At 47.6% G+C, this 25,576-nt stretch overlaps 9 protein-coding genes across 9 annotated transcripts; 3 read left to right on the top strand and 6 right to left on the bottom strand.

Annotated features, from left to right (window-relative positions):
• Positions 1-486: 486 nt before the first annotated feature.
• Positions 487-1,380, bottom strand: F5147DRAFT_767401 (uncharacterized protein; the record flags this gene model as incomplete). Its single annotated transcript, XM_041440882.1, has 6 exons — positions 487-549; positions 598-914; positions 976-1,000; positions 1,050-1,103; positions 1,156-1,179; positions 1,231-1,380. The coding sequence occupies 6 exons, from the start codon at positions 1,378-1,380 to the stop codon at positions 487-489; spliced, it is 633 nt and encodes a 210-aa protein (XP_041299763.1).
• A 1,351-nt stretch (positions 1,381-2,731) lies between these two features.
• F5147DRAFT_767400 (uncharacterized protein) lies at positions 2,732-3,098 on the top strand (the record flags this gene model as incomplete). The annotated part of the gene is made up of 2 exons (XM_041440881.1): positions 2,732-2,814; positions 2,873-3,098. The coding sequence occupies 2 exons, from the start codon at positions 2,732-2,734 to the stop codon at positions 3,096-3,098; spliced, it is 309 nt and encodes a 102-aa protein (XP_041299762.1).
• Positions 3,099-4,879: 1,781 nt separating this feature from the next.
• On the top strand, positions 4,880-5,981 carry F5147DRAFT_564128 (uncharacterized protein; the record flags this gene model as incomplete). Its single annotated transcript, XM_041430708.1, has 4 exons — positions 4,880-5,002; positions 5,270-5,434; positions 5,524-5,622; positions 5,679-5,981. The coding sequence occupies 4 exons, from the start codon at positions 4,880-4,882 to the stop codon at positions 5,979-5,981; spliced, it is 690 nt and encodes a 229-aa protein (XP_041299761.1).
• An 886-nt stretch (positions 5,982-6,867) lies between these two features.
• Positions 6,868-8,399, bottom strand: F5147DRAFT_796279 (uncharacterized protein). The gene is made up of 6 exons (XM_041443169.1): positions 8,311-8,399; positions 8,152-8,211; positions 7,905-8,100; positions 7,726-7,789; positions 7,284-7,600; positions 6,868-7,235 (listed from the first exon to the last, which is right to left on the bottom strand). The coding sequence occupies exons 1-6, from the start codon at positions 8,391-8,393 to the stop codon at positions 7,173-7,175; spliced, it is 783 nt and encodes a 260-aa protein (XP_041299760.1). The 5' UTR covers positions 8,394-8,399; the 3' UTR covers positions 6,868-7,172.
• A 3,464-nt stretch (positions 8,400-11,863) lies between these two features.
• Positions 11,864-12,382, bottom strand: F5147DRAFT_767396 (uncharacterized protein; the record flags this gene model as incomplete). Its single annotated transcript, XM_041440880.1, has 4 exons — positions 11,864-11,917; positions 11,964-12,005; positions 12,053-12,196; positions 12,254-12,382. The coding sequence occupies 4 exons, from the start codon at positions 12,380-12,382 to the stop codon at positions 11,864-11,866; spliced, it is 369 nt and encodes a 122-aa protein (XP_041299759.1).
• Positions 12,383-13,433: 1,051 nt separating this feature from the next.
• On the bottom strand, positions 13,434-15,176 carry F5147DRAFT_125588 (uncharacterized protein). Its single transcript, XM_041428157.1, has 5 exons — positions 15,077-15,176; positions 14,322-15,019; positions 14,110-14,267; positions 13,963-14,051; positions 13,434-13,914 (listed from the first exon to the last, which is right to left on the bottom strand). Exons 2-5 carry the CDS (start codon positions 14,964-14,966, stop codon positions 13,556-13,558), a joined length of 1,251 nt encoding a protein of 416 aa, XP_041299758.1. The 5' UTR covers positions 14,967-15,019; positions 15,077-15,176; the 3' UTR covers positions 13,434-13,555.
• Positions 15,177-15,969: 793 nt separating this feature from the next.
• F5147DRAFT_666027 (uncharacterized protein) lies at positions 15,970-16,479 on the bottom strand. Its single transcript, XM_041435150.1, has 4 exons — positions 16,442-16,479; positions 16,281-16,385; positions 16,161-16,221; positions 15,970-16,110 (listed from the first exon to the last, which is right to left on the bottom strand). Exons 1-4 carry the CDS (start codon positions 16,458-16,460, stop codon positions 15,990-15,992), a joined length of 306 nt encoding a protein of 101 aa, XP_041299757.1. The 5' UTR covers positions 16,461-16,479; the 3' UTR covers positions 15,970-15,989.
• Positions 16,480-17,146: 667 nt separating this feature from the next.
• On the bottom strand, positions 17,147-20,214 carry F5147DRAFT_666008 (amino acid/polyamine transporter I). The gene is made up of 16 exons (XM_041435148.1): positions 20,179-20,214; positions 20,149-20,150; positions 19,822-20,126; positions 19,722-19,768; positions 19,612-19,666; positions 19,470-19,550; positions 19,353-19,419; positions 19,270-19,302; positions 19,125-19,218; positions 18,972-19,073; positions 18,831-18,922; positions 18,721-18,783; positions 18,593-18,667; positions 18,316-18,463; positions 17,955-18,267; positions 17,147-17,907 (listed from the first exon to the last, which is right to left on the bottom strand). The coding sequence occupies exons 3-16, from the start codon at positions 19,939-19,941 to the stop codon at positions 17,617-17,619; spliced, it is 1,581 nt and encodes a 526-aa protein (XP_041299756.1). The 5' UTR covers positions 19,942-20,126; positions 20,149-20,150; positions 20,179-20,214; the 3' UTR covers positions 17,147-17,616.
• Positions 20,215-20,625: 411 nt separating this feature from the next.
• On the top strand, positions 20,626-24,710 carry F5147DRAFT_796255 (uncharacterized protein; the record flags this gene model as incomplete). The annotated part of the gene is made up of 15 exons (XM_041443168.1): positions 20,626-21,136; positions 21,193-21,342; positions 21,402-21,534; positions 21,608-21,618; positions 21,669-21,928; positions 21,997-22,083; positions 22,149-22,189; positions 22,248-22,326; positions 22,549-22,702; positions 22,760-22,771; positions 22,833-23,394; positions 23,451-23,700; positions 23,755-23,975; positions 24,064-24,187; positions 24,244-24,710. 15 exons carry the CDS (start codon positions 20,626-20,628, stop codon positions 24,442-24,444), a joined length of 2,796 nt encoding a protein of 931 aa, XP_041299755.1. The 3' UTR covers positions 24,445-24,710.
• Between the last annotated feature and the right edge of the window lie 866 nt (positions 24,711-25,576).

Here is a 25,576-nt window from a genome sequence, read left to right as displayed (position 1 = left end):
CCAAGGCAGTCCTCAATCAAATGAACATAGGCATTCTTCCTTTACTACTATAACCAAACGTTACGGTTCGAGCGTTATCAGTTTTTCCTGGACTGTTCTTCTTTGAACACCGACGCAATAGCATGCCCACTCTTCCCCCCCTCATTAGAAGGAAAAACCTATGAGATATTCCTAGCTGATATCTCTTTTCATTGACATCATATGCATGCAGATTCTGACTCCTCCGGGTAGGCCATGGATCCACGGTGTCACCAGGTAGGTACGGATCTCCTCGGTGATTTTAGCCTGGACTGGTTGAATCCCAGTGTCTGATGTCTCATTAGAAGAAAAGACCTATGAAATGCCGTCCCTTTTCTTTGCCACCATATGCACGCAGTCTCTGATTCTTCCGGGTGAGTCACGGATCCATGGTGTTGCCATAGCAAGTACGGGTCTCCTCGGCGATATTGACCTGGACTAGTCGAGCGAAAGCGTGTTCCGCAATGTCTATGCCTCGTCATGCCTCACGCCAAACTCAAGACTGACGATGAGAAGAAGAGGGGTCAAGGTCTAGAAGGATATGAGACTGTGTAGGAAGAAGAAGTATAAAATGCTGACGGCAAACTGAATGCCGACGTAAGGTGCCACGAGACCAGCTGGTTTCCCGGAAAGGCGTAGAACGCATATTACCACGATGCTGCTAGTATAGATTTCACCGCATTGAATGATGGTGTATATAGCAGGTTTGTAGGCATTATGACCAGTCAAACCAAACGTATCAACTCCCGCGCGCCAAAGACGATAGGCGATCCCGGTCGTGAGACAAATGGTGAGAACGAGGTTGAGTATAAAAAGAGCCGTCGCTATGTGCAAGGCAGTCGATTCAAAGATGACACCGGAATGAGTGACTATAGCCCAGGCCGCTAAAGCAGTTGCTACGCAGGGGGAGTAATGTTAGCGCATAATCTGCCAGCCAACTCAAGTAAACAGGCCCACATAGGTGTCCAACTTCCAGGATGAGCTAACGATCTCAACACTCGTCAAAAGTGCGACAAGTAATGATATCTTACCAGGATGATAGCAAGGATCAAGTTACGATTCCAAACCAAATAAAACCTCCAGATCTGTTGTCGCAAGTGTTAGGTTCAACACCTCCGCACACAAGCAGTTGCTCACTAGCAGGAAATGCAGAACAAGAACCTGAAAGAAGACATAATGAAGTGCGATTCACGATAGAATTATGATGCCCACATTGAAAAGATACAATCCTGTCAGTGTCGACCAGAAGGCTGTAACACTGGCAAAGTACAAGGTACTTCCGTTGGGGACGGATATCACAGCAGGATTTGTGAGGCCCTGGAGAGCATATAAAAAGGAAATGATGATGTGCGCTGTTGCCATTGAAAAGTGGAAAATGCATGAAAGAGGAACAATCCTGATCCAAGGTTGAGTGCTGGAAAATAAATGGAACAAGTAATGAGACGAACCAATGTGCCCTTCTGTTCCGAATACATATGACATACATGCATACGCCAAATAGCACGCAGCTATCGATAAAAATGAGCATAGTGTAAGCTTTTGGGGTCCTTTCTCCCTTTCAACTCACTTGACTCCTGTCGAGCGAAACATCAGCATTGAATTTATACGCTGAATAAGGATGCATGCCATAAATTATACATTGTAACCATACTGAGGTTATGAACATGCGGTCCAAGGCAGGAAGTGACATTTCAATCAGGTGAGAAACAAAGAAAGGGTGTTTAGGGGCGATCGATGGGCTAGCTTGGTCGCATTGCCAAATCTGCATCCTGCCATCAATCTAGTTGTGGTCGGCAAGAACTGTGTATCATATAGTCAAAGAACGACGACATCAACCAGCTGCATGCGGTATCATTGTACAGAAGCACCAGCTCCAGACCGTTCTGCCAAACACGCCTTACGCCCACCCGAAATATGCTCCCAATACTCAACAAGTTCATCCAAGATTTACAGATTGGATGTGTCCATTGACGCCTCCGTCCTATTGGTCTAATTGCAGTAGCCAATTCGATTGATGCAAGGGAGCATGCAGAAACCGATGCGGGCGACAACTCCGGCATCCGTAAGATTCTCTAGCTCAGACGAGTCTCATTCAAAGTCTGTAGGGAGGTATGTTGAAACGAGTCGGCTTGAGGATCGATGTCGATATTGTGAGCGTCCATTAATAACGCCACGTCTCGCAAGTAGGAACATTGATGGAGCGCCACAAATATGGGCAGTGACTGACCAAAAAACTGGCAATGGGATACTGCTGCACTGCCATCAAGTGCATACTGGATATCCGTTGACACTCCGGTGCAAGACGCTGGTGGAGACCAAAATTGTAGGAACATGAAGTCGTAGACCAGTCAGGCAAGCGTGAGAGACTCGACGGATAGGTAACAGCCGGCAGGCGGGATGGATGTCGACCATAAGCGGGATGATTGAGTACTAGTGTGCGGCGGGCTTGACAGACGCAACCCAACTACAGACTTGTGAATACGTACATGCAGAGACTCTAGACCTTTGGTCTCCATTCTCAAATCAAGAAAGGCAGGCCGGGTCCCGGCAGTTTGCGGAGCTCTTCACTGCGTTCTTCACTGGCTAACACTTCCCATCCTCCGACTTTGAAGCCTTGAAGAATCGGTCCTTAGTAGAGAGTACGAGGACAAATTCAAACATAACTTGAAGGCTACTCCATCTGTCCTACCGCTCAACATAAGGCGAGAGAGACATGCAGTGGGAGAGTCATGGCTTTCCAACGAAAATTCAAGCAGCTCGCGCAGAGAACTCCTCTGAAGCTGCTTCCCTTAATGGGTACGTGTCCTTTGGCCCTTCGACAAACATTCAAGTGTTTAGTTAACACCGTACCTAGAAACAAGGCTCTGACACCAATAATTGCTGGCAGCGTATGTGGAGGTGTGCTGGGCATCGCATGGATTGTCGGCCTCATCTTGTTTCTACTTAAACGCCGGAAATCGAAAAATCGGAATCCTCCCAAAGAGACCAATGAGATGGAGCCATACATCATACCCCCGGATCCAGCCATCTTGCAAGGAGACAAGGAACTCAACCAGCACAGCGTACGCATATCCGTCTAGCAATAATAGCATGGTCGTCGATATCAGGTCTTGAATCATACACGCGGCACACCATAATATATCTAGTATGTGCAAATTCCGGAATTATAAAATGGTGAAGATGTTTGTCACGTTGCTACCCCCTCGCAAATTCTGAAGTTTTGAACAGACCGAACTACAGGCAATGTGGACATCGTGGACACGACGCCAAACTCATTCTCGCCCACTGATCAGATTGTCGAGGAGGACATATAGGCGGCTCGCGCATTTCTGAGGTCTATCTCATCCAAGTATTTCTTAGTGCGCCTAAAGCGACTGTAATGATTACCGTCTGATTGCACTAATAGGATTCATTGCCCGCAGTGATGTCACGCGACATACTACTCGTATTAAGGAGGCTCAGGCTCCTGTCCTTCCATCAGATTCAGCCTTGTTAAGCTGTGACGTGGAACGTACACAGCCAGATCAGGCTGTGCTCATCATCCTCTGGTTATTATAAGTATCGGGGTCGGTCAGAGAACTACTGACAGCGCGCCAGTTCACGCTGGCAATATACTTTTGACAAATTTTGTAGCAATGCCACTATCGAACCATGCAACCATGAAGTTGTACTAGGGATACATAACGTGAAAACTCACCCCATCACATCGCTATGCACCACGCCACTGTCGATCCAGCCAACTCGGAAGCAATTGTATAGAACTTTTCTTTGAGGAAAGTTACAACAATCGTACGAAATAAGTAGGACGTTGTCAGTATCAACGCACTCACAGACTGTCAAGGGATCAGCGACACATTTGGTCAGTATAAAGTGAGGTATACAGACTCTACATTTCTTATTATGGTTAATCAGTTTACTGCCAGTGACACGGCCTCGCTCGCTGAGTCTACCTCAACACGTTCAGATGTATCATCGTCTCTGCAGTCCATAGCGGACAATGTTGCAAAACATGTTAAGCTTATCCTTCTGCAGGTCAAACAGGATGACGAAGCTGATCTAAGTACGTGAACTTATTGCTCGCGTTTGCGTGGACCTTGATAGAGAGGGCGAGAGTGTTGGATGAAGTTATTAGACCTACGTAGTGTGTTACTATTTCTTGTTTGTGTGCCTGCCCGCGGGTAAGCTGCTATACCGTGGGGGTTAGTACGGGTACGGGTACAGTGTGATCTTCCGACCCGCGGGTATACCCGTGCTATACCTTCACTGTAAATGCTACACCGTGACGTATCAGTATCCGAATCATCTTTCTAAATCAAAAACCCACGAGTCTAATTGCTGCCCATTAAACAATGCTTTCTGTGATAACCACCATCACGATAATAGTCAGTTAAAATTCCTCAGAGTCTCACTCAAGAAGACATAGAAAGCTCAATAACAGAGATCGCGTCTCCATCAAAAGGTTGACGTTTTAACGTTCAGCGTTGGGTATTTCCATATACACACAGATTTTATCTTGGGCGCTGAAGCCGTGGGCCACGAGTTCGTGAGAGGTTAGGAGAAAAATTGGACATGACAAGGGTGTCCGCCGAGCCGCAAGCAACAATAAGTCAATATCAAGCATAAGTATAGCTCGAGTACACTGGGCTGTGTTGTACGCACACAGCTACTTGTTAAATTCTCCCCCCCCCCCTACGTCTCATATTCCCTCTTATCTATTGTCTAACCCACCCGACCAAAATGCCCTCTGTCGGCTTTGATTAAGGTTTTTTTCAAGGATTCAGATCTCCTCAAAGGAATCGCAGTTCGGTCGAGGCGCCCCGCAACTTGCAGTGGCGATTCCTTTGCCCATACGGCTTCTGACATGGCTCAGATAATTTCGCCTGTCGTCCAGGCCACAATTGCAGGTGCAATTCCGGTTGCTGGTCCTCCGATCCACGCTACTATTAGTGGATTATTGTCAATCCTTCAAGCCATATATGTGAGAGTTTATTTTATTACCAGGATGTTTCTTGATTCAAAGGCCATCACAGAGACGTAGTCAGAATAAGGCGGACATAGATCGCCTAAGGGCACAACTTCAACGACTCAGCTCACATCTATGTAACGCCCCGATCGCCCGGGATCCCTTCGAGCAACACCGGACTCGGAGGGACACCGTGATTAAGTACATACTTTCTTGACGTGTTCTTGAATTCACCTGACGTCGAGTCCGCTTAGGATGCTGCAAGACATATATGCCAAAGTAACACAGTTGTACAACCATAGTCTCGCATATACATCTGTCACACAAGCTATCATTGAATGCTCCAGCGAAATCGACCATTATCTGGCGGATCATTCAGTTGTGTTCTACTCTCTCAAGATTGTTTGCATGCACTCAATATTACGCTTCGTCAGTGGTCATCTCAAATGCAAAGTGAACACGACATCTACGAAATGCGGAAAATTCTGGAGAAGCCGCTCGAAATGTTGATGTGATTTGGGAGCGTGTTCTTCCCTGTGCAGTCCTCTGTGGGGCCGATTGTCACACTTGGCTTTGTCACACTTGTAGATGCAACGGGCCGCTTACATCCAATACCGATGGACGTCTGCGACTCGTTTGAGGTAAGGCTCGTTATAAGATCCACCTTGGGGAAGCTTACTCATCCACTTCTCTCTAGCGATTCAATGAGCAGCCCCAGCTTTTATTCAAACACAACTCGACCCAAGCTCAAGTTCAGAGACGGTATATAGAGCAAAGACAATACGATTTGTGCATTGATGACGACAAGCAGGTAACACAACTTGCAAGTCGTAGATGGCCAAGCATTCAAGCAGGCACGACGATCGTCATGAGGGTCGTCTTTGAACAGAAGACACGCCGTGTAGTTGAATATACATGTCATTTTTGCCGCGCTGTCAATCACGTTAGCCGCCCCAAGAATTTGCTTCAATGCCGACCTGGTTACTCGATCAATTGGTGAGTATATTTGTATTTTGTATGCTGATGGCACCTAACAGCCGAAAGTCGAGTATGTAAACGACGATTCCAGATTTCTCAGCAAGGCTACGCCACACGACCCTCCATCGACTCCGTTCCCAAAACTGAAGAAATGGGCCTTATTCGCAACTTTCACGTCAGGCAGACGGTATGTTACTATGGAACCTTGCTAGCAGTCTTAAACTGAAAGCTCAATAACACTAATCCTTATCCGGCGCTGATGGTGCTCTGACCGCGTTCTGTTCTCAGTGGGTTTGTAGATTACGCCGCCTAGCCAAGGCCGATGCTCTCCCGCATCCCGCTCTCAGACAGTGCGTGACCTTGTCTTTCACCTGCTTACCCAACACTGAATAGTGTGTAAGGATGCATACGAGTTCGAAGGGGAGCAATGAATGAGACAAGAGCAAGACAACGCGCTGGTCTCTGTTGAAGTTGAAGTTGAAGTTGAAGTTGAAGTGAGGGAACATGTTCTGCCCGTTCTGTTGTCGCTTTTTTTTAGTTGTGTATCATTGAAAATAAGGATGTACACACACCTTTATGCATTTCCGGAGTCCACGAGACTACGTTTCATTTAGAATTGATGAAGAAATAGTGATGAGATTCGTTCTGCTACGATCGATGCAGATTTTGTTAGGCGTGGTGGTGCTGAAGCCGTGGATGCTGACGAGTTCGTGAGAGGTAAGAGGAAAATTGGTCATGGCAAGAGTATTCGCCGAGCCGCAAGTAACAATGGCCAATACCAAGCATAGAGATAGCGCATAAAAGTTTATTGTTCAGATCATTTTACGGTGTAAACACCGACGCAATAGCATGTCTACCCTTCCCCCCCAGTTACAAGGAAAAACCTATGAGATACTCCTAGCTAATATCCCTTTTCTTTGCATGCAGACTCTGATTCCTCCGAGTAGGCCATGGATCCACGGTGTCACCAGGGTAGGTACGGATCTCCTCGGTGATTTTAGCCTGAACTGGTTGAACGAACGTGGATCCCAGTGTCTGATGTCTCATTAGAAGAAAAGACCTATGAAATGTCGTCCCTTTTCTTTGCCACCATATGCACGCAGTCTCTGATTCTTCCGGGTGAGTCATGGATCCATGGTGTTGCCATAGCAAGTACGGGTCTCCTCAGCGATATTGACCTGGACTGGTTGAGCGAAAGCGTGTTCCGCAATGTCTATGCCTCGTCATGCCTCACGCCAAACTCAAGACTGACGATGAGAAGAAGAGGGGTCAAGGTCTAGAAGGATGTGAGACTATGTACAAAGAAGAAGTATAAAATGCTGACGGCAAACTGAATGCCGACGAAAGGTGCCACGAGACCAGCTGGTTTCCCGGAAAGGCGTAGAACGCATATTACCACGATGCTGCTAGTATAGATTGCACCGCACTGAATGATGGTGTATATAGCAGGTTTGTAGGCATTATGACCGGTCAAACCAAACGTATCAGCTCCCGCGCGCCAAAGACGATAGGCGATCCCGGTCGTGAGACAAATAGTGAGAACGAGGTTGAATATGAAATCAGCCGTCGCCAAAGCCCAGGCAGCCGATGCAAAGGCGACACGGGAATGAGTGACTATAGACCAGGCCGCTAAAGCAGTTGCTACGCAGGAGAGTAATGTTTAGCGCATAATCTGCCAGCCAACTCAAGTAAACAGGCCCACATAGGTGTCCAACTTCTAGGATGAGCTAGCGATCTCAATACTCGTCTAAAGTGCGACAAGTAACGATATCTTACCAGGATGATAGCAAGGATCAAGTTACGATTCCAAACCAAATAAAACCTCCAGATCTGTTGTCGTAAGTGTTAGGTTCAACATTTCCACACACAAGCAGTTACTCACTAGCAGGAAATGCAGAACAAGAACCTGAAAGAAGACATGATTAAGTGCGATTCACGATAGAACTACGATGCCCACATTGAAAAGATACAATCCTATCATTGTCGACCACAAAGCTGTAACACTGGCAAAGTACAAGACAATTCCGTTGGGGACGGATGTTACAGCAGGATTTGTGAGGCCCTGCAGAGTATATAAAAAGGAGATGATGATGTGCGCTGTCGCCATTGAAAAGTGGAAAATGCATGAAAGAGGAACAATCCTGATCCAAAGTTGAGTGCCGGGAGGTAATTGAACGAGTGATGGCACGAACCAATGTGCCCTTTTGTTCCGAATGAATATGGCATACATGCATATGCCAAATAGCACGCAGCTATCGATGAAAATGAGCTCAGTGTAAGCCTTTGGGGTCCTTTCTCCCTTTCAACTCACTTGACTCCTGTCGAGCGGAACATCAGCATTGAATTTATACGCTGTATCAGGATGCATGCCATAAATTATAGACTGTAACCATGCTGAGGTTATGAACATGCGGTCCAAGGCAGGAAGTGACATTTCTGCCTGTCACAATCAGGTAAGAAAACAAAGAAAGGGTGTTTAGGGGCGATCGATGGGTTAGCTTGCTCGCATTGCCAAATCCGCGTTAGCTATGAGCTGTGATCGGCAAGAACTGTGTATCATATAGTCAACCGCGACAAAGAACGACGACAGGATACGAACGAATCAACCAGCATGCAGTATCGCTATACAAAAGCACGGCACCAGTACCAGACCTTCCTGCCAAACACGCCTTATGCTCCCAATACCCAATACGTTCATCTAAGATTTTACAGATTGGATGTGTGTCCATTGACCTCACTTCACGCCTCTGTCCTATTTGTCTACTTGCAGTAGCCAATTCGATTGATGCAAGGGAGCATGGAGAAACCGATGCGAGCGACGCCTCCGGCACACGTAAGATTCTCTAGCTCAGATGAGTTTCATCCAAACTCTGTAGGGAGGTATGTTGAAACGACTTGCCTTGAGGATCGATGCTGATATTGTGAGCGTCAATAACACAGCGTCTCGCAAGTAGGAACATTGACGGAGCGAGGGCAGAGACTAACCAAAAAAAATGTTAATGAGATACTTCTGCACTGCGATGAAGCGCATACTGGATACCCGTTTACACTCCGGTGCAAGACGCCGGTGGAGACCAAAGTTTCCTTTATTGACCAATAGTTCATTGGAGATGACCAAAGACACAGGAGGGCCAAGTGATCGACATGGGTGGGCGGTACTTGGAAGAAGCGACGGCATTCAAAATGGACGACATTCGGGAAATGACAAGAGGAAAACAACCCGAGGACTCAGGAAATGTATGAAATAACCGGTTTATACATAGTCTGGCTGTCACGTCTGGGCGATATGGTCAGAAAGGTCCGGGCGTCGGTCAAAGGTTTGTCTGTTGTCTTAAAGCACCCTGTCGTCCACGTCAGATACCGCTACGCATCCTGCTGTGTATGTTCCAATCGTTGCCACGCCAATCCCGTCCTTTCAGCTTGCCATCGCGGTTAGGTTCACCTCCCGGGGAGAGGACGTGGCAGCTGTAGACTGCGAGCTGCAGACAACAAAATCAAGATGGTATTGATAATGTAATCACAAACTCCACTGGTCTTACTAAAGAGTACTGCATGTCTCTAGCTGTGTCTGAGTCGTACCACGCCACGTTGCAAATTGAGGATTCTGTACTTGCCATTTTTGGCAGGGTGATACAAAGTCCGATGATGGAGGCAGAGTAGTGACACTGACTGCTTCACGACCAACATTTATGTTACGCACCTGGATTGAATTCATCTTTCTTCATACGAAAATACTTACTTTGGGTAATGTGCACTGCAGGAACGGATATAATCTCTCGACCTCGTTTTGGTACTTAAAGCACATGGTATATCTCATTGCCATAGTACGTCCACCAACTTGATTTGCCTCTCACCCACACTCATTCTCTACCAATATGACCATAGTCTTAAACGATCCCACTTTGTGGCCGACCATAAACGGATATCGTTATTCCAGTTATCTTGTAGGTTCGTGCAGAGCAGTTGAATGTTGAAGCTGACTCATTCTAACCTTGCGGTTTTGCAGTTGTCACTTTTGTTGGAGTGACATATGATTGGGGTGAGCATGACGATATTAAAGGACTACTGATATCCTGGAACTACTCAGCACTTTCGTTCGGACAGGAGGTGTGTCAATGCTATGGCTGGGGCGGCCATCTCGCTAACAATGGTTTTATACTAGGTCGAACTGATCTGGGTGAGTGAAGTATCATGTCAGAGGAACACACATGAATGTACACTTAATTCCAGGGCCAACGCTGGTCCCTAATGACAGTTCTGTATCTCGGTGTATGCGGCTTATTTGTTGTAGTTTCCATGTTATGCTGACTTAAACGTATCCTAGGTGCGCTACCTTGGAATCTTATGTACTGCGTATGTTCAGAAGGTCAAATAATCAATGTCGTATTGATTGTCTATCTCTCATAATCAGTGTGGCTATGTTGAGTATGTCTCCTTAGTATATTCGCTGCCTTCGCTTCTCCTAATCAACGGCATACAGACTGTCTTCCAACCATCTCGCTAACAGATACAGTGAGTTTCCTTCACAGATGCCTACCATCCCCCTTCAATTGACCGTGGTGTCCTGTAGGGGTCAGTGTGATCCTTTACTAACTTCTTAGTTCACTAATGACTGCTACACTATACTGCCATAGATGTGAGTCCATTTTGGAGTGTGTGCTACCCGAGGCTTGCCACTGACTGGATTCGTTAGGCGTTATTTCGTACATCGTACAGTATTGTCTCGGTGGTTTGATATTTCCAATACTGGGGGGTGAGCTTGGCACTTGCGACAGTTATTTCCTTGACTGAAACATGCTGCAAGTCATCGTGGTCACTCGGTTATATGCTATGTATCAACGATCCAGAAAGATCCTGATATTTCTCAGTGTCATCTGCCTGGCTGACAACATTTTTAACGGAGTGGCCGTTGTAATGATAACTCTATATGTTTCAGGAGGTACGCTTGATTGTGGATAAAGATAAACGTGCATAGTGCTCATTGATGTGTACCAGAGGAACTTATTCTTTCTGGCACTCATCAGTGCTCGATTGACTTTGGAGAAGGTGGCTTGCGTCTGGATCTCATTATTTGGATACTCGGAACGGTGTGGGAGGTCCTCACATTATGTCTCGCAATCTGGATTGCTGTGAAACACTTCAGCGAATTGCGACAATATTCGACAGGAAGTATTACCGGGGACTGTTTCACGGTATTGGTGAAAGCTCACGTGGTTTACTTTGTGAGGTGAGCTCACGCTGGGATTATTATTCCTCTCACTGAGGGTTCGGTGGTGGTAGCTTTGTTGCTACGTCTTGCTTCCAGCTCATATTTGATTTCTCTGAAGTACTCTCAGTGGTATGTCAATATTTTACTGACCTCTGCATGCGACCATGGTTCATCATTTCTATAGGACAAAAATCCCCTGAAAGTTCAGACTTATTCTGTATTTCTTCAAATTTTCTTAGTCGGGCAGATGTGTGTGCTGGGACCACGCCTGATTCTTAGCGTTCGAAAATATCACACTGAGCTCGTGGTCGACTCTGATGCAGCAACCGGCATGACCTCAATCGCTTTCCAAGAGCGTGTGCATATATCGACTGACAATAGTGTGTGATGCTAGGTGAAGTTAACGGTTCTCTAGTACTCTCCAAGGAGCAGGGGAATTTGCTTTTATTTATTCGCGCTTTCGTGATGGCATTGATTAAGTTTATTTGGTGTTTCGAATTATATTTCAAGGAGACATACAAAAGTTTTCGTCGTAGTATTTAGTTAAGTGCTTTGTTATACACGCTAGCAATGTTTAAACCAATATCCTGAGTATCTCTACTGGCGCTGTCTGTGGCTGACAACATTGGTTCCGGTCGACTTCCGAATGCTTCAAAAGTTCTACCTGGGCCGCTTGAAAGCTTCAACATCTATTGTTATTTGATGTTCACCGTCGCGTTGCGAAATTCGAGGAACGGGTACCAATCCGCCTACAAGATCAGCCTTAGACTAGGAATGAAGATAATCACTGAGTACCCCAATGAGGCAAAAGTGCGTGAGCGTAAAGATAGCAGGACCCTTTGCAAGGTAAGACGGTATTGTCACGATGAAGTTCTGGTAGTAACCATAAGGAGGCCCATGGCCTCAGATGTCCAAGGGCCTGCATAAAGATAAGATCCTAAGCCGTCTGCAGGGTCGGGGCATGAACCGTTCTCGCAGTTAGCGATTCCTAAGGCAATGCCAACCTGAACGGTAGATGCCATGGATTGCTAGGATCGAAGTTGTCAGAGTGACGCATGATGCTGAGAAGCGAAGCAACTACCAACCGGTTGAATAACCTGAGCGGTCACTTCCTGACTGGGGCAGAAGTTGTCCCCATTCTGAGGGAACGCTAGCTCGATTGTCTCAGCCAACGTAGCAGATATAGCAAAGACAGCTATCCACTTGAAGAGCATGTTAACTAGAAGTTGAATTTGAGGGTTTTCAAAGGCGGTTTCTAGGTTTTGTTTGTATGCCAAATATGTTGGGTAACTTTATACCCAAGGTGGCATTGTCTACAGTGGAATTGAGTTTCGAATGATGCGTACACTGCGTCACGCGTGAAATCATGGGACAGCTTGAGGGAGAACAGTAACCAGAGTGAACGTAAATGTTTAATCTACGCGTGCGGGTACCTATGTTGGTCAGGGTCCGAGGCTGTTGCGGTAGAGTTCAATTCAGTACAACTGAATTTGTAATAAGTTCACCTACTAGATATAAAGTAGTCGGATGTATCGGACCTGCCTTGGCCTGAAATCCAGAGGGTCAACGCCAAGGATGTTGAGTACGGCCCTTTGGGCCTGTCATTCTAGCTATAAGTGCACGGAAAACAAATTCAGCCATGCGAGATTGAATTCTACCCCAACAGCCTCGGATCCTGACTAACCTAGGTACCCGCGCACTCTGATGCTAATTCTAAAGCTGAAGGAGTAGTATCTCGGAAGATTGATACATCATAAGAAGTGCTTGAATCACCTACACCGTTCAAGTGGTCGTGTCGGTCAGAGCAGACTCGGAAAAAACTGGCCGCCTGGTGTTTCCAAACTGAGAAGCCCGGGCCCGGGCCACCCTCGACCCCAAAGGCCGGGTCCAACGGTATCACTAGTACGGTCGCAAAGCTCGCCCTCGTAATTAAACGAAAGAGGGCGGATCTAAACGAAGTGGGCTATGCTCACTCCACTCTGTTTGGACTCGACATGCAGGAACAGATGCAGAGACAACCAAGTATGCTAAATACAGCATGAGCATGTATATAGGGGTCCTCAGCGTAGGTACTCAAAGATTTCACGGGGATCGAAGACCGTAGATATTACTGTGGTGAATAGAAAGTTTGAAACTTAATTGACTCAAACTTCAAAGGCAGACTGAGTACAGCCTATAGTTCATACCTTTCCGAATTCGCCCCACGACGTACTTTGTACGAGTTCAGCAAGACCGACTTGTAGCTAGCATGCATCATAGTTTGTATGTATTCGGATTCACAGTATGTCATAATCATAAGATATAGTAAGGATGAAGCTGCAACGATTCAAAATACCTAGAAAGAAAAAGAAACAATGTAACATATCATCCAACGACTCACCCAGAGCTTAAGTAAAGTTGTAAGTTTCATCAAGATGGTTGATACAGTATTCAAGCAACTCTTCCGATGACATATTGTCCATTTCGTGAACACTCTTTTCCGCGCTGTCGGTAGACTCTTCCAACTGCTCGTCCGAAGCCGAATCGACAGTTCCATAAAGATTGTCGTCAAGCGAGCTCGAAGCCGAATCGATGGTTTCTTCAGGATTGTTGATCGACTCTTCAATCTGCTCGCCAAAAACTGGTTCGCAAGCTGCTTCGATGTCGAAAAAATCGTTGAACCCCTCGTCCCAACCCGAATCCGTAGTCTCGTCAAGACTGTTGTCGGACGTTTCCAACGACTCGCTCGAAGTCAAATCGGTAGTTTCTTCAAAACTGTTAGAAAAAGGTCCAAACGGCTCGTTCGAAGTCAAACCTTCGCAAGTTCCTTGAGATATCCCGTAAGTCTCTTGCTGGTTGTTGGAACAAGAGTCGCCTATGTTCGAAAAGTCCCCGTCATTTACACTAGCAAAAATTCACATATCAGCTCCAAAGTCACATTTAAAAGCCTCATAGTACTTACGCCTCGTAATATTCTAGGGATGGGGACCGAGACCTGACCTGCGGGTGCTTCTTCGATTTGATATGATCTTGTATGCCAGCGCGTGGCACTGCAGGCACGTTTTCGCACTGCGACAGGCAGCACTTGTAACGGACCTCGCCGTTGTTTTGGACCAGTTCCTGATGAAACAATTGTCAGCATGATAGCTAGAACTAAATACAAAATGGACTCACGAAATCGGGGTAGTCAACAAGGGGGGAAATCGTTTGCTTCTTTCGTGGGGGAGCATCATCGTCATCCAAGTCCGCCGCCTTGCGCTTTCCGCGCTTGACAGCGCTCTCCTCAGCGTCAGCTACTGGTGCTTGTTCCTCTAGTCCTTGCTCCAAATGCGTGTCGTGGGAAGGTTGTGCCAAGGGGGGTGCGGAAGGATATTGAGGCGGCGCAGCCGCTGGCGGTACACCCATACCCTGGAAGGCGGGGGGATACCCACCCAAATGGTGTGGAGGAGGGGGAGGGGGAGGGACTGGGTTTGGCGGCCCGGGGACTTGGCCAGTTGCGTGTAAATATTGTTGATAACAATATACGTAGACCTCCGGGGGGTAAGGCCTGAACCGCGAGGGCACAAGTGGAGGCTGGGGCATCATTGGGGGGTAAGGATGAAACCCAGGTTGAGGCGGGCCTGGGCCTGGGCCTGGCATTTGGCCCATTTGATTCTGCTGTTGGTACATCATTGGGGGGTAAGGACGAAATCCAGGTTGAGGTGGGCCCGGGACCGGCATTTGGCCCGTTTGAGCCTGCTGGTACATCATTGGGGGGTAAGGATGTTGAGGTGGGCCTTGGACTGGCACTTGGCCCGTTTGAATCGGCTCCTGGTACATATTGAATTATCTAGAATAGTTGAGATGAAGTGTGTATGGCGCGAGGCTACAGTCTGTGGCAGGACGAGGTGAGTGTCAGAAGGTGAAGTAAGTATACAAGAGTGACCCACAGTACACAAGTTAGATGGGAGATGCGCAAGGCAAAATGCGATGGATGTTGAACAGGAGGAAAGAGACGCAAGTTGCAGTATTTAAACTGTTGAAGCAACCACTACTAGGCGATGAATCGTCGCGCTTAGTCTTAACGCGTCCCTTTGTCGCGTTGTGGTCAACAAATTGTTACCCCGGGCCAAGCAACACAGATGCAAAGCAATGCATCCACTGACCTTGATTCCAACAATAGTATAACACGCAGGCCACCCGGATATTCCCCGACGCGACTGTGGATATGTTTAAATGGGTATTTATTCGTAATCATCGAACACGGCACGTTAAATATTATTGAATCGAGGGTATTCTCCCTTTGGCTGGGTATGTTCTTCCTGTATGTGCTCCAGACGTTATCGACAGACTTAATATTGCCATCTGAAATTGTATATTCAGAATCTATCGACAAAATTCATTAATATAAACACAACGGACAGGAAGCCAAGTTATTAATACTAACGGTGTAGGTATATGGGCAACCACCAATAGAAGGCCGCGTCTCCGGGTTGTCGGGCACACTCCACAAGGACATTGGATGCGAATTCCACGCTTCAGCAACCCATGCAACCACTCTCCTCTCATAGAATAGTGGGTCGTTGTGCTCTTTAGTAAGCACCTCACGTTACAGTCTCGCGTATGCTCTCCACGTCCACAAGCGATCTGTCTCCGGGGAACATGTCAGGTCGTCAAGGGACTATGTGAGCGAAAGTAACAGACATACCGTCAAGTCAAGCGCGACGAATACACCAGTCTCATAAATCGCCTCACAGTTGTGGTGTCCTGTAAGGCCACTACCCACCTGCGGGATTTTGGCGAGTGCTGGTTATTGACTTCATTTTATTTCACTTGGAATAGGTTGGCGTAGGAAGACATCGTCTACCCATCGTGGACTTGGACATTCCTACAACAAATCGAAGTCTTTGTAGTTCCAAGTCCCAATGGAACGGGATAAACGATGTATAAAATATCTGCGTAAGTCAGTGTGCTGTGCCCGCCTGTAGTGAGTGAGCTATCAGACTCAGGATACGTGACCTTCGAAACACATCTCCATCAGAAGGTATTTCGGTGCGCACTACGTCATCAAAAGCGTGCAAACATATGACTGACTCCATCCCACCCGATGCAGCACTGACTATCAAGAATAAAAATAAAAATAAAAATGCTTACTGTCCGCGTTAGGTGCAACACTGGGGCCGAGCGCGTCAATATCAAAGCTCAGGTGAATCGGGCGATCAACATAGTCGAGTGCCATCTTAACCACCTTGCAGATGCCTACGTCACTGAGTCAACACCTGCACCCGTCCCTCCTTGTGAAAAACCCAACGCACCAATCAACCTCAGAGACATTACAAGGTTCGCTTCCGAGCTATAGCCTTGTCCGCGTCCTGCAACGCGATGAAGCCAAAAACCAGTTCAAACTTCGCAGGGAGCACGAGGGATTGAAGTTGAGGATAAATTCAAGGGTGTTCCGTTTATATCTGCTCTGAGTAAACTGAACTATGTTTATATATCAGCATGGGCGTCTATCAGACGACTATTCTGTGATTGAATGTCAGTTCTGTGGAAGAAGTATTGTCTAAACGGAGAAATTCACCTCACGGTGACCGAGACAGTGCCGAACCAGGTGCATTCAGCGACTCGTAAAGTCCTTATTCATGGAGACGAGATGCAATTTTTCTTCAGTAGACTGACTTACAAGGGCTGCATGTCGTTGCATCTACTGGACTACCACACGTGGATAGAATAGTCGTTGATTTGTGCAGTGAGGGGTGAGTCGCAGTTCCGAGTCAAATGGAGCGTCGAAGTTCTACACTTTGTCTCTTCAAACTCCGACAAGTACTACTCTCGTTGACCCGTGCATGTACCGTCATCAGAAACACTGACAAGGCTTCCTGTATTCACAATTTAAACACATGACAATGAAAGCTTGCCCTCGTTTATCGCGTGGCGTCTATGAGCGAAGGCATTATCCAATGTCCATGCCTCCATCGATAGTACTTGGGATGGCCGCTCCGCAGCTACCTTGAATGGAAAGGGCACTCTGCCTGGACAGTCTGCAATTGAAGGCGAGAGTCCAATGATGCTGCAGAACCCTTGGCTTATCAGTTGTCTACAGTCTGAGCTCAAACACGCTACTTCTACTTTACAGTTCCCTCGCTTTCCGTTCGCTCGATGGTCCAGATGGTGGATATATGTATGTATCTCGATCGACCCTTTACTCTGCTATCCGTACGTCGCATGATGAGTTCAAACAGATCATTGCAAGGACGCAAACCCGTTGCACGATTTACACTTGCATTGGCGATGGCGCGGCTCCGATCAACATATGTATGGATGCAATGTCGGAATGTCGTGGTGAGTCATGGCATTAACAGTCAGCTCCGAATATTTAATTCTCTACTCCGAGTCCCCGCTCGGCACACCTCATATTCTTGCTCTGTTGAATACATATGTATCATCTTTGTATACCGTTGACTTCACGACAGTATTATACGAACACTACTTATACATCCACCGCTTCAACATAGATATCGGCATCATGTTCATCCTTCCTCTCCGATATAGAATCTTCGTCTCTGGTGGCCGGCGTAAAGTTGGCAACGGGTCCAGTGTACCAATGTACGCCTCCGTACACCGGAAAATAATACCAGGAAATCGCCAGAAACATGAACCCTCCAAGCACCACAACTGTATAGTTCATCTCCTGTACCGTCGTTTGCGGAGTCGCGGGAAAGAAGAAAACAAAGCTCATGAAGGTCATCCACACCACAGCGATCACAGAGACCGGAAAGCTCTGCCGAGGCATATTAGTTCAAGAATACATCGCGCCGATTAACTCACCAGTTTCCCCAGATAAAACGGACCGGGTTTAAAATCATTCTTGAACACAAAGCGGTTCGTGATCGGCGTTATGTACGCGATGTACGATGCGGTGACAGCAATCGTGAATACGGCATCGATTGCTTGGGTGCTCACGAACGACAAAAGTCCAATTGCCAGAGAGCAGATGATTTCGAACCAAACTGTATTGACGGGTGTTCCTGTGTAGCGATTGATCCGGTACAAATACCGTGAAAAAGGTAGGGCTCCATCACGAGCAAATGCAAACGTCTGACGAGAACCGACCAGGAGACAGTTTGCTGCTACCATGTACCTGCTCTATGGTTAGGCTGGGAATACGCAACACGGCACTAAAACGTACTCCGCTATAATAATGAGACACCATATAGCCAGGGCCTTTTGCTGCCCGAGCGAATTGAATAAGATTTGTGCCATAGGCTGGCCAAGAGGGCCGTCTAAGACGCCGCCGACATCAGTGCCCATGCAAAAGGCAAGGGAGATGTTGATTCCTGGATCAGAATATGTCATCAAGATCAGAGTGACATGTCATTCCACATACCTAAACCAAGGAAGGCTGATACAATAATGGAACTGACCTGACTGAGATAAATACAGTAATTGGTCATTTTTAGTGTTACTTACTATCGCCCATGGTATCGCCATAGTGGCATTTGAGGCCTCTTCGCTCATATGGACGCTAGCATCATAACCCCCTGGTGGATTAAAGATGGTCATGGAGCAATGATTCGAGAGAATATGATCTAACCTATTGTATAAAGAGGAGCCATTAAGCTCAAAATAAATGCGAATCCGGAGGGCCAGCCGGCCACTACAACTAATTGTGAGCTGCGGGCGTAATTGGACAATGATACATACAGTTAGTGAATTCCCCTAGCGCAAAATTTGCGCTGTTTCGATAATCCGGTGGCGTCGCGATCGGAAGCGCAATGATGATTATGAAGCAAAGGCTATTGGAGGATTTGAAAAATGATCATGTACGAACTCTACAACACCTACGATGCGTTCACCAACGTGAATAGTCTCTGCAACCTTGCCAAAACTTTGGTACCGAGGCTCACGATGACAGCTTGTGACAAACCCAAAGCTGCGTATATACCACTATAACAACCAAATATAAAGAGTGACATGTCTGCATGAGAACGAGCTTACTAGAGCTGCAGGCTGGTAGCCGTATATACCTGGTCAGAGGAGGCAATGGTGATTGCTGCGACGATTTGAATTGTACAAGCCCAGTTTACGGAAGCTAGCATGCGTGATCAGGGGGAGACTGTTGAGAGAATGAAACCCGTCTTACCAACTCCCGTGATCATCTCTATGGTATTCGAATCTGGCAGATGTCAGGATTGGCTGCGTGTTGCATCGAAATGCAGGACTTACAGCCAACTATCCAAGACAGAAAATTGCGGCATCGTGGAGAAGCGAGAGAGTAAGTCCAATAGTATAGCTAGATTGTGTTGAGTCAAGTGTGAAACAGCGACAGGGTCGATGACATACGCCGCCAGAAGTAGGTGCTGCTGATGCGAGCTCTGCCAACGCCAACCCGGTGCAGAGAATAAAGGGGCAAGCAAATGCCCACTGCACAGAGGAAACGTAAGACGTTACAAAACAGCAATCTCCACGTGTGATGACAGCTTACACCCCAAACCATCGCGAAAGGCCCACCGTTTGGTATTGCATAGAAGAGCACGGAGCTAACCGGTATTTCATCATTAATTTAAATTGGCTTGCATCATAGTGACAACTTACACTATAGAAGGAACCACTCCAACATAGCTGAATGCAAGTCCAGCCACCTGCGATTGTTAGCTTGTGTCGTGTACATGGAAGAGTCTGAAATCAAGCTCACCTCTAGCGGAGTGAATTCCCTGCAAAATTCCTGCTTATATCCTAGCTTGGCGAGAGTCGCCTCATCTCCACTTGGTTGCGGGTGCAACTTTGAAATCGCTGAAGCGCTCGGAGCTGCCATATTGCACCGTTGTAAGTGGGTGATTTTGGATGAGCCTGATCTATTGGCCACGCAGTATAAAAGAGATTAATAGTCAACCGGGAATCACCAGGAAGCACTCTCAGTATCCACATTAGGTGACCGTAACGACCGAGACGCCCTGATGCCATACATGTGGTTCTGTGGGGCCTCTCTGCGATCCAAACGGAAATTGAACCAAGAGATCACTGAAATTTATCTCGACTTACAATCGAACTGGGACACTAGCCTGTCTGAATCTGATGTGCGTGGTCACTGGTCAATTCTCAGGTTTGCATAGCTTTCGGAGACGGTCGTGGCCGCGTTTCAGTACGATGGGACAGTGAGATATGTTCTTGCTGGCTCTGAGTCGTGGTGAATGAGTTCCGTAGTAGAATCCGTACTGTGTCTCTAGTCGCTCTGAAATTTTCGCCGCAGTGAACAGACATGTCAAAATCACGTGGATGATGTCGGTAGCGGCAATGCATACGGTTTTATCAGAAGGGTACTATTTATAGAAAATAATCACACCAAGTTGAGATTCAAGTCATTCGCGGCCCCCCTACGGAAGTTCGGTTCGTTCGAAGCTACTATCCCCAATACTACCGACATGTTCCCCACGAACGTAACACTTTATTACGATGTGGACAAGACTCAAGTCAAGTTCGCCTGGCACCGTCTAACACAATGGGTAGCTCACCGTTGGCGACCCGCCCTCCTTTTCGACGTTGGGCTTACCTAGTCTTGTTTGCCATCGCACTTGTCTGCATCGTTCCTTTCCATTCCTCGACCTTGATCTCTTCTGCGTTTCTTCAATCCAGTCCACAGGAGTTTGCCCGTCGCTCCCAGATCCTCTCCAAATGTGCCTACATACGCTCCAAACCCGGGCCTCCACCCAATTTCCACGACCGCACCCAGAGTGACCGCTACGCAGATTCCGAGAACACGGCTCCCGTTCTTGTGCGCAACGCGACTATCTGGACAGCTGCTAATGACGGCCACGAGGTTCTCAATGGTGACCTCCTCATCCACCGCGGTCTCATCAAAGCCATCGGGGATGTTCCTCTTTCCCTGATTCGGCAGGTGGAGTCAAAACACAGGAAATTGGAGGTCGTTGATGTTCACGGAGCGTGGGTGACCCCTGGTATTGTAGATTTACATTCCCATATTGGTGTCGGTAGCGTGCCTGAGCTAAATGGTGCGTTCATTTGCTAGTCTACATTGACAATAACTACAAGGTACCATTTCCTGCAGGTGCACGCGACACAAACTCTCGCAAGGCCCCCATCTTGCCCTGGTTGCGCAGTATCGACGGGTTGAACACCCATGACGCATCATACGAACTCGCCATAGCTGGAGGCGTCACAACCGCGCAAATCCTCCCTGGGAGCGCAAATGATATCGGTCAGAGTTGTCTCAATACACACATTGTCTAATTGCTCATCATAAACCTTGTCTACTAGGTGGCCAAGCGTTCATAATGAAGCTTCGTCCTACAGCCGAACGTTCGCCTTCTTCCATGCTTCTTGAGCCTCCTTACACCCTCAATGGCTCTCACTTTGACCACTCTCTCACGCCCCGCTGGCGACACATGAAGTCTGTTATCTCACTCCCTCCATCTTCTCTTATTTACCTTGAAATCTTCCTCGCTTTCGATAATACCCGACAGACATGCATGTGGTATGTCCTAGAAGACGCCTCGTTATTATCCTCGCTCACTCACCCATAAGGTGAAAACCCCTCTCGTGTCTATGGCATGACGCGCCTTGACTCTGGGTGGAACTTCCGCGCCGCCTACGACAGTGCCCGAAAGCTGCGCGACGCTCAAGACGATTTCTGCGCCAAAGCAGAGTCTAATTCCTGGGACGACCTCGCGGGAAAGGCATTTCCTGAAGACCTGCAATGGGAATCTCTTGTCGATGTACTCCGAGGACGTGTGAGGCTTTCCGTGCACTGCTATGAGGCAGTTGATCTCGATGGAATCGTCCGTGTACGTTCAAGTTTTCTCTTTTCTAATTTATATGCGCATGTGGTTGCTTAATGTATGGGCATGAACAGCTTACGAACGAGTTCGAGTTCCCAGTAGCATCGTTCCATCATGCTGGAGAAACGTACCTTGTTCCGGACTTGTTGAAGAAGACCTGGGTGAGTCTTTCCTCTTTCCTCGGTGCCCGTTCACAACTTCATCTAATGACATTCATTTCCACTAGGGTGGCACACCTGCCATAGCACTCTTTGCATCCAACTTCCGGTACGTATATATGGATTGACTTCTGCAAATCTGCTGATGCAGTTGATCTTGCATGAAGGAAGAAACGCGAGGCATATCGAGGATCGGAGTTCGCACCGCGCGTGCTGGCGGAGCATGGAATCAACGTTGTTATGAAGGTAAATGTCCTCCTCCACCCCACTTCCTTCTTTATTTATGCTACGTCAACGTGCTCTTCTATACATGTACTCGTGTGTGTGTGTGGCGCCACGCAACTCGTATGTATATTTTACATAATGATCATGATTTACTGATCTTTCGCTTCATCCTTGATGCATGTTGTTTTCACTCACTTCCATCATGAAACTTCGATCTTGCTTCCAACTAACTTGTACTTGCAGTCTGACCACCCAGTTGTCAACTCCCGCTACCTCCTGCACGAAGCCGCCCAAGCGCACTATTATGGCCTTGACTCCGCACTCGCGCTCCTCTCCGTTACGTATACTCCTGCTACTGCCATGGGGATGGGCCATCGGATTGGAATGCTCAAAGCAGGTATGTAAGACTACTATATAAGTTCAATGAAGAATTTGAATTTCGGTTGGATTACAGGATATGATGCCGGTACGTCATGCTCGCAGTCTGGATATATGCAAGATCAGTCCAATTGTCTAATCGGAACTAGATGTTGTGATTTGGTCCTCTCATCCACTTTCGCTTGCTGCAACGCCCACTCAGGTCTACATTGATGGTATCCCTCAGCTCTCCCATCCCGGCCGCCATGTCGCCAAGGGGCCCACCACGTCCCCACGCACGCCCGATTTCGATTCTGAGAAGGTGGCAGCGGTCGCGCACGAAGGCATTCCACCTCTTGGACCTCGGAGCGTAAAAGGGGCGTTATTCGTGAATGTCTCGGGGCTTTATATGAGAGGTGGGGGCTCGAGTGGGGTGGTGCATGTTTCTGAGAAGGTGGGATCGGTGGGCGTGGAAGATGGCCGAGTAGTATGTGTTGGTCAATGCTCGGATTTTGCAGAGGGGGCTGTCGATATCGTGGACCTTGAAGGCGGCACGATCACACCTGGACTGACGAGCTTTGGTGCGCCGCTGGGGCTAGTGGAGATAAGGCTCGAGCCGAGCACGAACGATGGAAGCGTCTATAACCCTCTCGATGGGGATCTCCCTGCCATATTGGGTGACACGATCATGAGAGCACAAGACGGGCCCATGTTTGGTGGTCAGAATTTGCTGTGTGTATTCTTTTCATCCAGGGTCTACATTTCTGAATTAACTTTTTGGATTGCAGGCTAGCCTATCGCGGTGGCGTTACAACAGCCATCACTGCTCCCTCTGGGACCTTCCTGCAGGGCGTATCTACTGCATTCTCACCTGGAGCTGCGCATGCAAACGTGGAAAATGCGAGCGTTGTTGATGAAGTCGCATTACATGTGGGCATAAGCATGTCTTCAAGGATAGGTGTAAGTACGCAGATAGCGGCACTTAGGAACATGTTGTTTGGGGAGGGTGGAGATAAGGTGCTCAGGAGGGTTAGAAAGGTTGGCTTAGGGTGTTTCCCCCGCATCGAATCAACACTGATATCTAGAATCAAGGGTAAAACCACGCTCGTTGTGGACGTTGAGAATGCAGACATAATGGCGACGCTGCTTCGGCTCAAAGATGAGTACGAGGCTCATTCCGGGAGAGAGCTCCGTATGACCTTCGCGGGGGCAACTGAAGCTCATCTCCTTGCGCACGAGATTGCGAAGGCAGGTGTGAGCGTGATCGTCACACAGAGCAAGCCATTCCCGTCGACTTGGGAGCAGCGGAGGATGTAAGTATCCTTGTGCCCTTTCTTCTTAGTCCTATCTTCGGTTTTTTTCTCATTTGCGACTAAGGATGCTAACCTGACCATCACATAGACTTGCTGGCCCGCCGATCACGCAGGAGAGTCTGGTCACTGCGCTTTTGAAAGCAGGTGTCAATGTAGCCATTGGAGTTATTGATGAGTACAATACCCGGAATACACGTTTCGAAGCCGGTTGGGTGCGTTTAGTCAAACCCTGCTGTCATGTCACTTTTCCTAACCATAATATTCCTAGTTCCTCCTAACGTCCAATGGTTTTATTGATCGCGCAACGGCTCTCGCACTTGCCACGACAAACCTCGAGAAGGCGCTTGGAGTACAGAGGGAGATGCCTCAGGACCTTGTGGCATACCGTGGTGGGGATGTGTTTGAGTTTGAAGCGAAGGTGGTGGGTGTTATATCGGAGACGTTGGGGCGAACAGATTTGTTTGCGTGAGCAGCGTCAGAGCTTTATTCGTAATCTCTGGGCACGGATGTCTAGTACACATGTATGACCTATCACAGAATGGTAAACTAGGATGAAAACGCAATTTGTCACCGGGTACATGTGCCTTGAATTTTACAATTGAAAATCGTCGATCATGCAATGGTCCGACTTGTTCTCCTTCAATGGGAGATTGGGAATTGAAAAGTGGAGCTTCTTCCGCGTAGAAGGATATCTAGAATGGCTATTACTCTCTTTTCTGCACTCAAGCGGAAAGTGGATTGGATCTCCTCCTGATACGATGGTAAATTGTCACGGAGAAATTGGAAGAAATTTGTGTTACGACTCTTCGCACAGGGGGACACTCCAACCGGAGGATGGCCGCGGCATGTCAGTGAGCAATACTGAAAATCACGCTGGGACTGGGTACCCTTTGAGGACTCGTCAATTCCCGAACCATATTTTCAACCAGGAACAGGTCTTCAGTAAGAAAGACGGGATACTCGACGTGACGAATATCTTGATAGCCCACCCGGTCAATTCATGCCATGTATGCCATGTGTCGATAAGCTTAAGGTACGAATCACTGGATTCCAAGCGCTCGTGGTCGCACGTTGCCATTCCGGCCCAGATATTAGTACAAAAGGCAGAGCATGAATTTCGAAATATGCATTTACTTACATGTGAAGCTCTTGCCCGGATCTCGGTTTACATCAACGAGCGAACCCACATGGGGATTAGCAACTTGAAAACGTTTTTGATATCAAACACGAGGCCATTCGCGGTCCGGGATATCGATGATTGCGTGGACATAGAACTTCCCGATTTGAGTCTGGCTTGCTTCAATGTGTAGTTAGTATTTCCTTCCAGCAGAAGAAACGGGTCGAGCTGTGTACTTGAGTAGAAACTTGGGATCTAAGCGGTGCGTCGCAGGGTACACCTGGTCAGTGATGAATTGCATTTGCACATCCAAATCCAAAGTGTTGTGCATATTCCGCGAGCATTAGTAGGAAAACAACCTGGAACAGCGTAGTAATCCTCTCTCCTATATCGTAACAAGTGAGCATAAACGACATCCACGTAAGATAATATACACCTCTCGGAGGGCGCGTTCTCGGGACTGTCCAAAACAAGACATCACGAA

The sequence above is a fragment of the Suillus discolor genome (assembly GCF_016758755.1).
Source record: "Suillus discolor strain FC423 chromosome Unknown F5147scaffold_2, whole genome shotgun sequence".
Lineage (NCBI taxonomy): Eukaryota > Fungi > Basidiomycota > Agaricomycetes > Boletales > Suillaceae > Suillus > Suillus discolor.
Note: the sequence above shows the minus strand (reverse complement) of the source record. Positions and strands in the feature narration are given on the sequence as shown.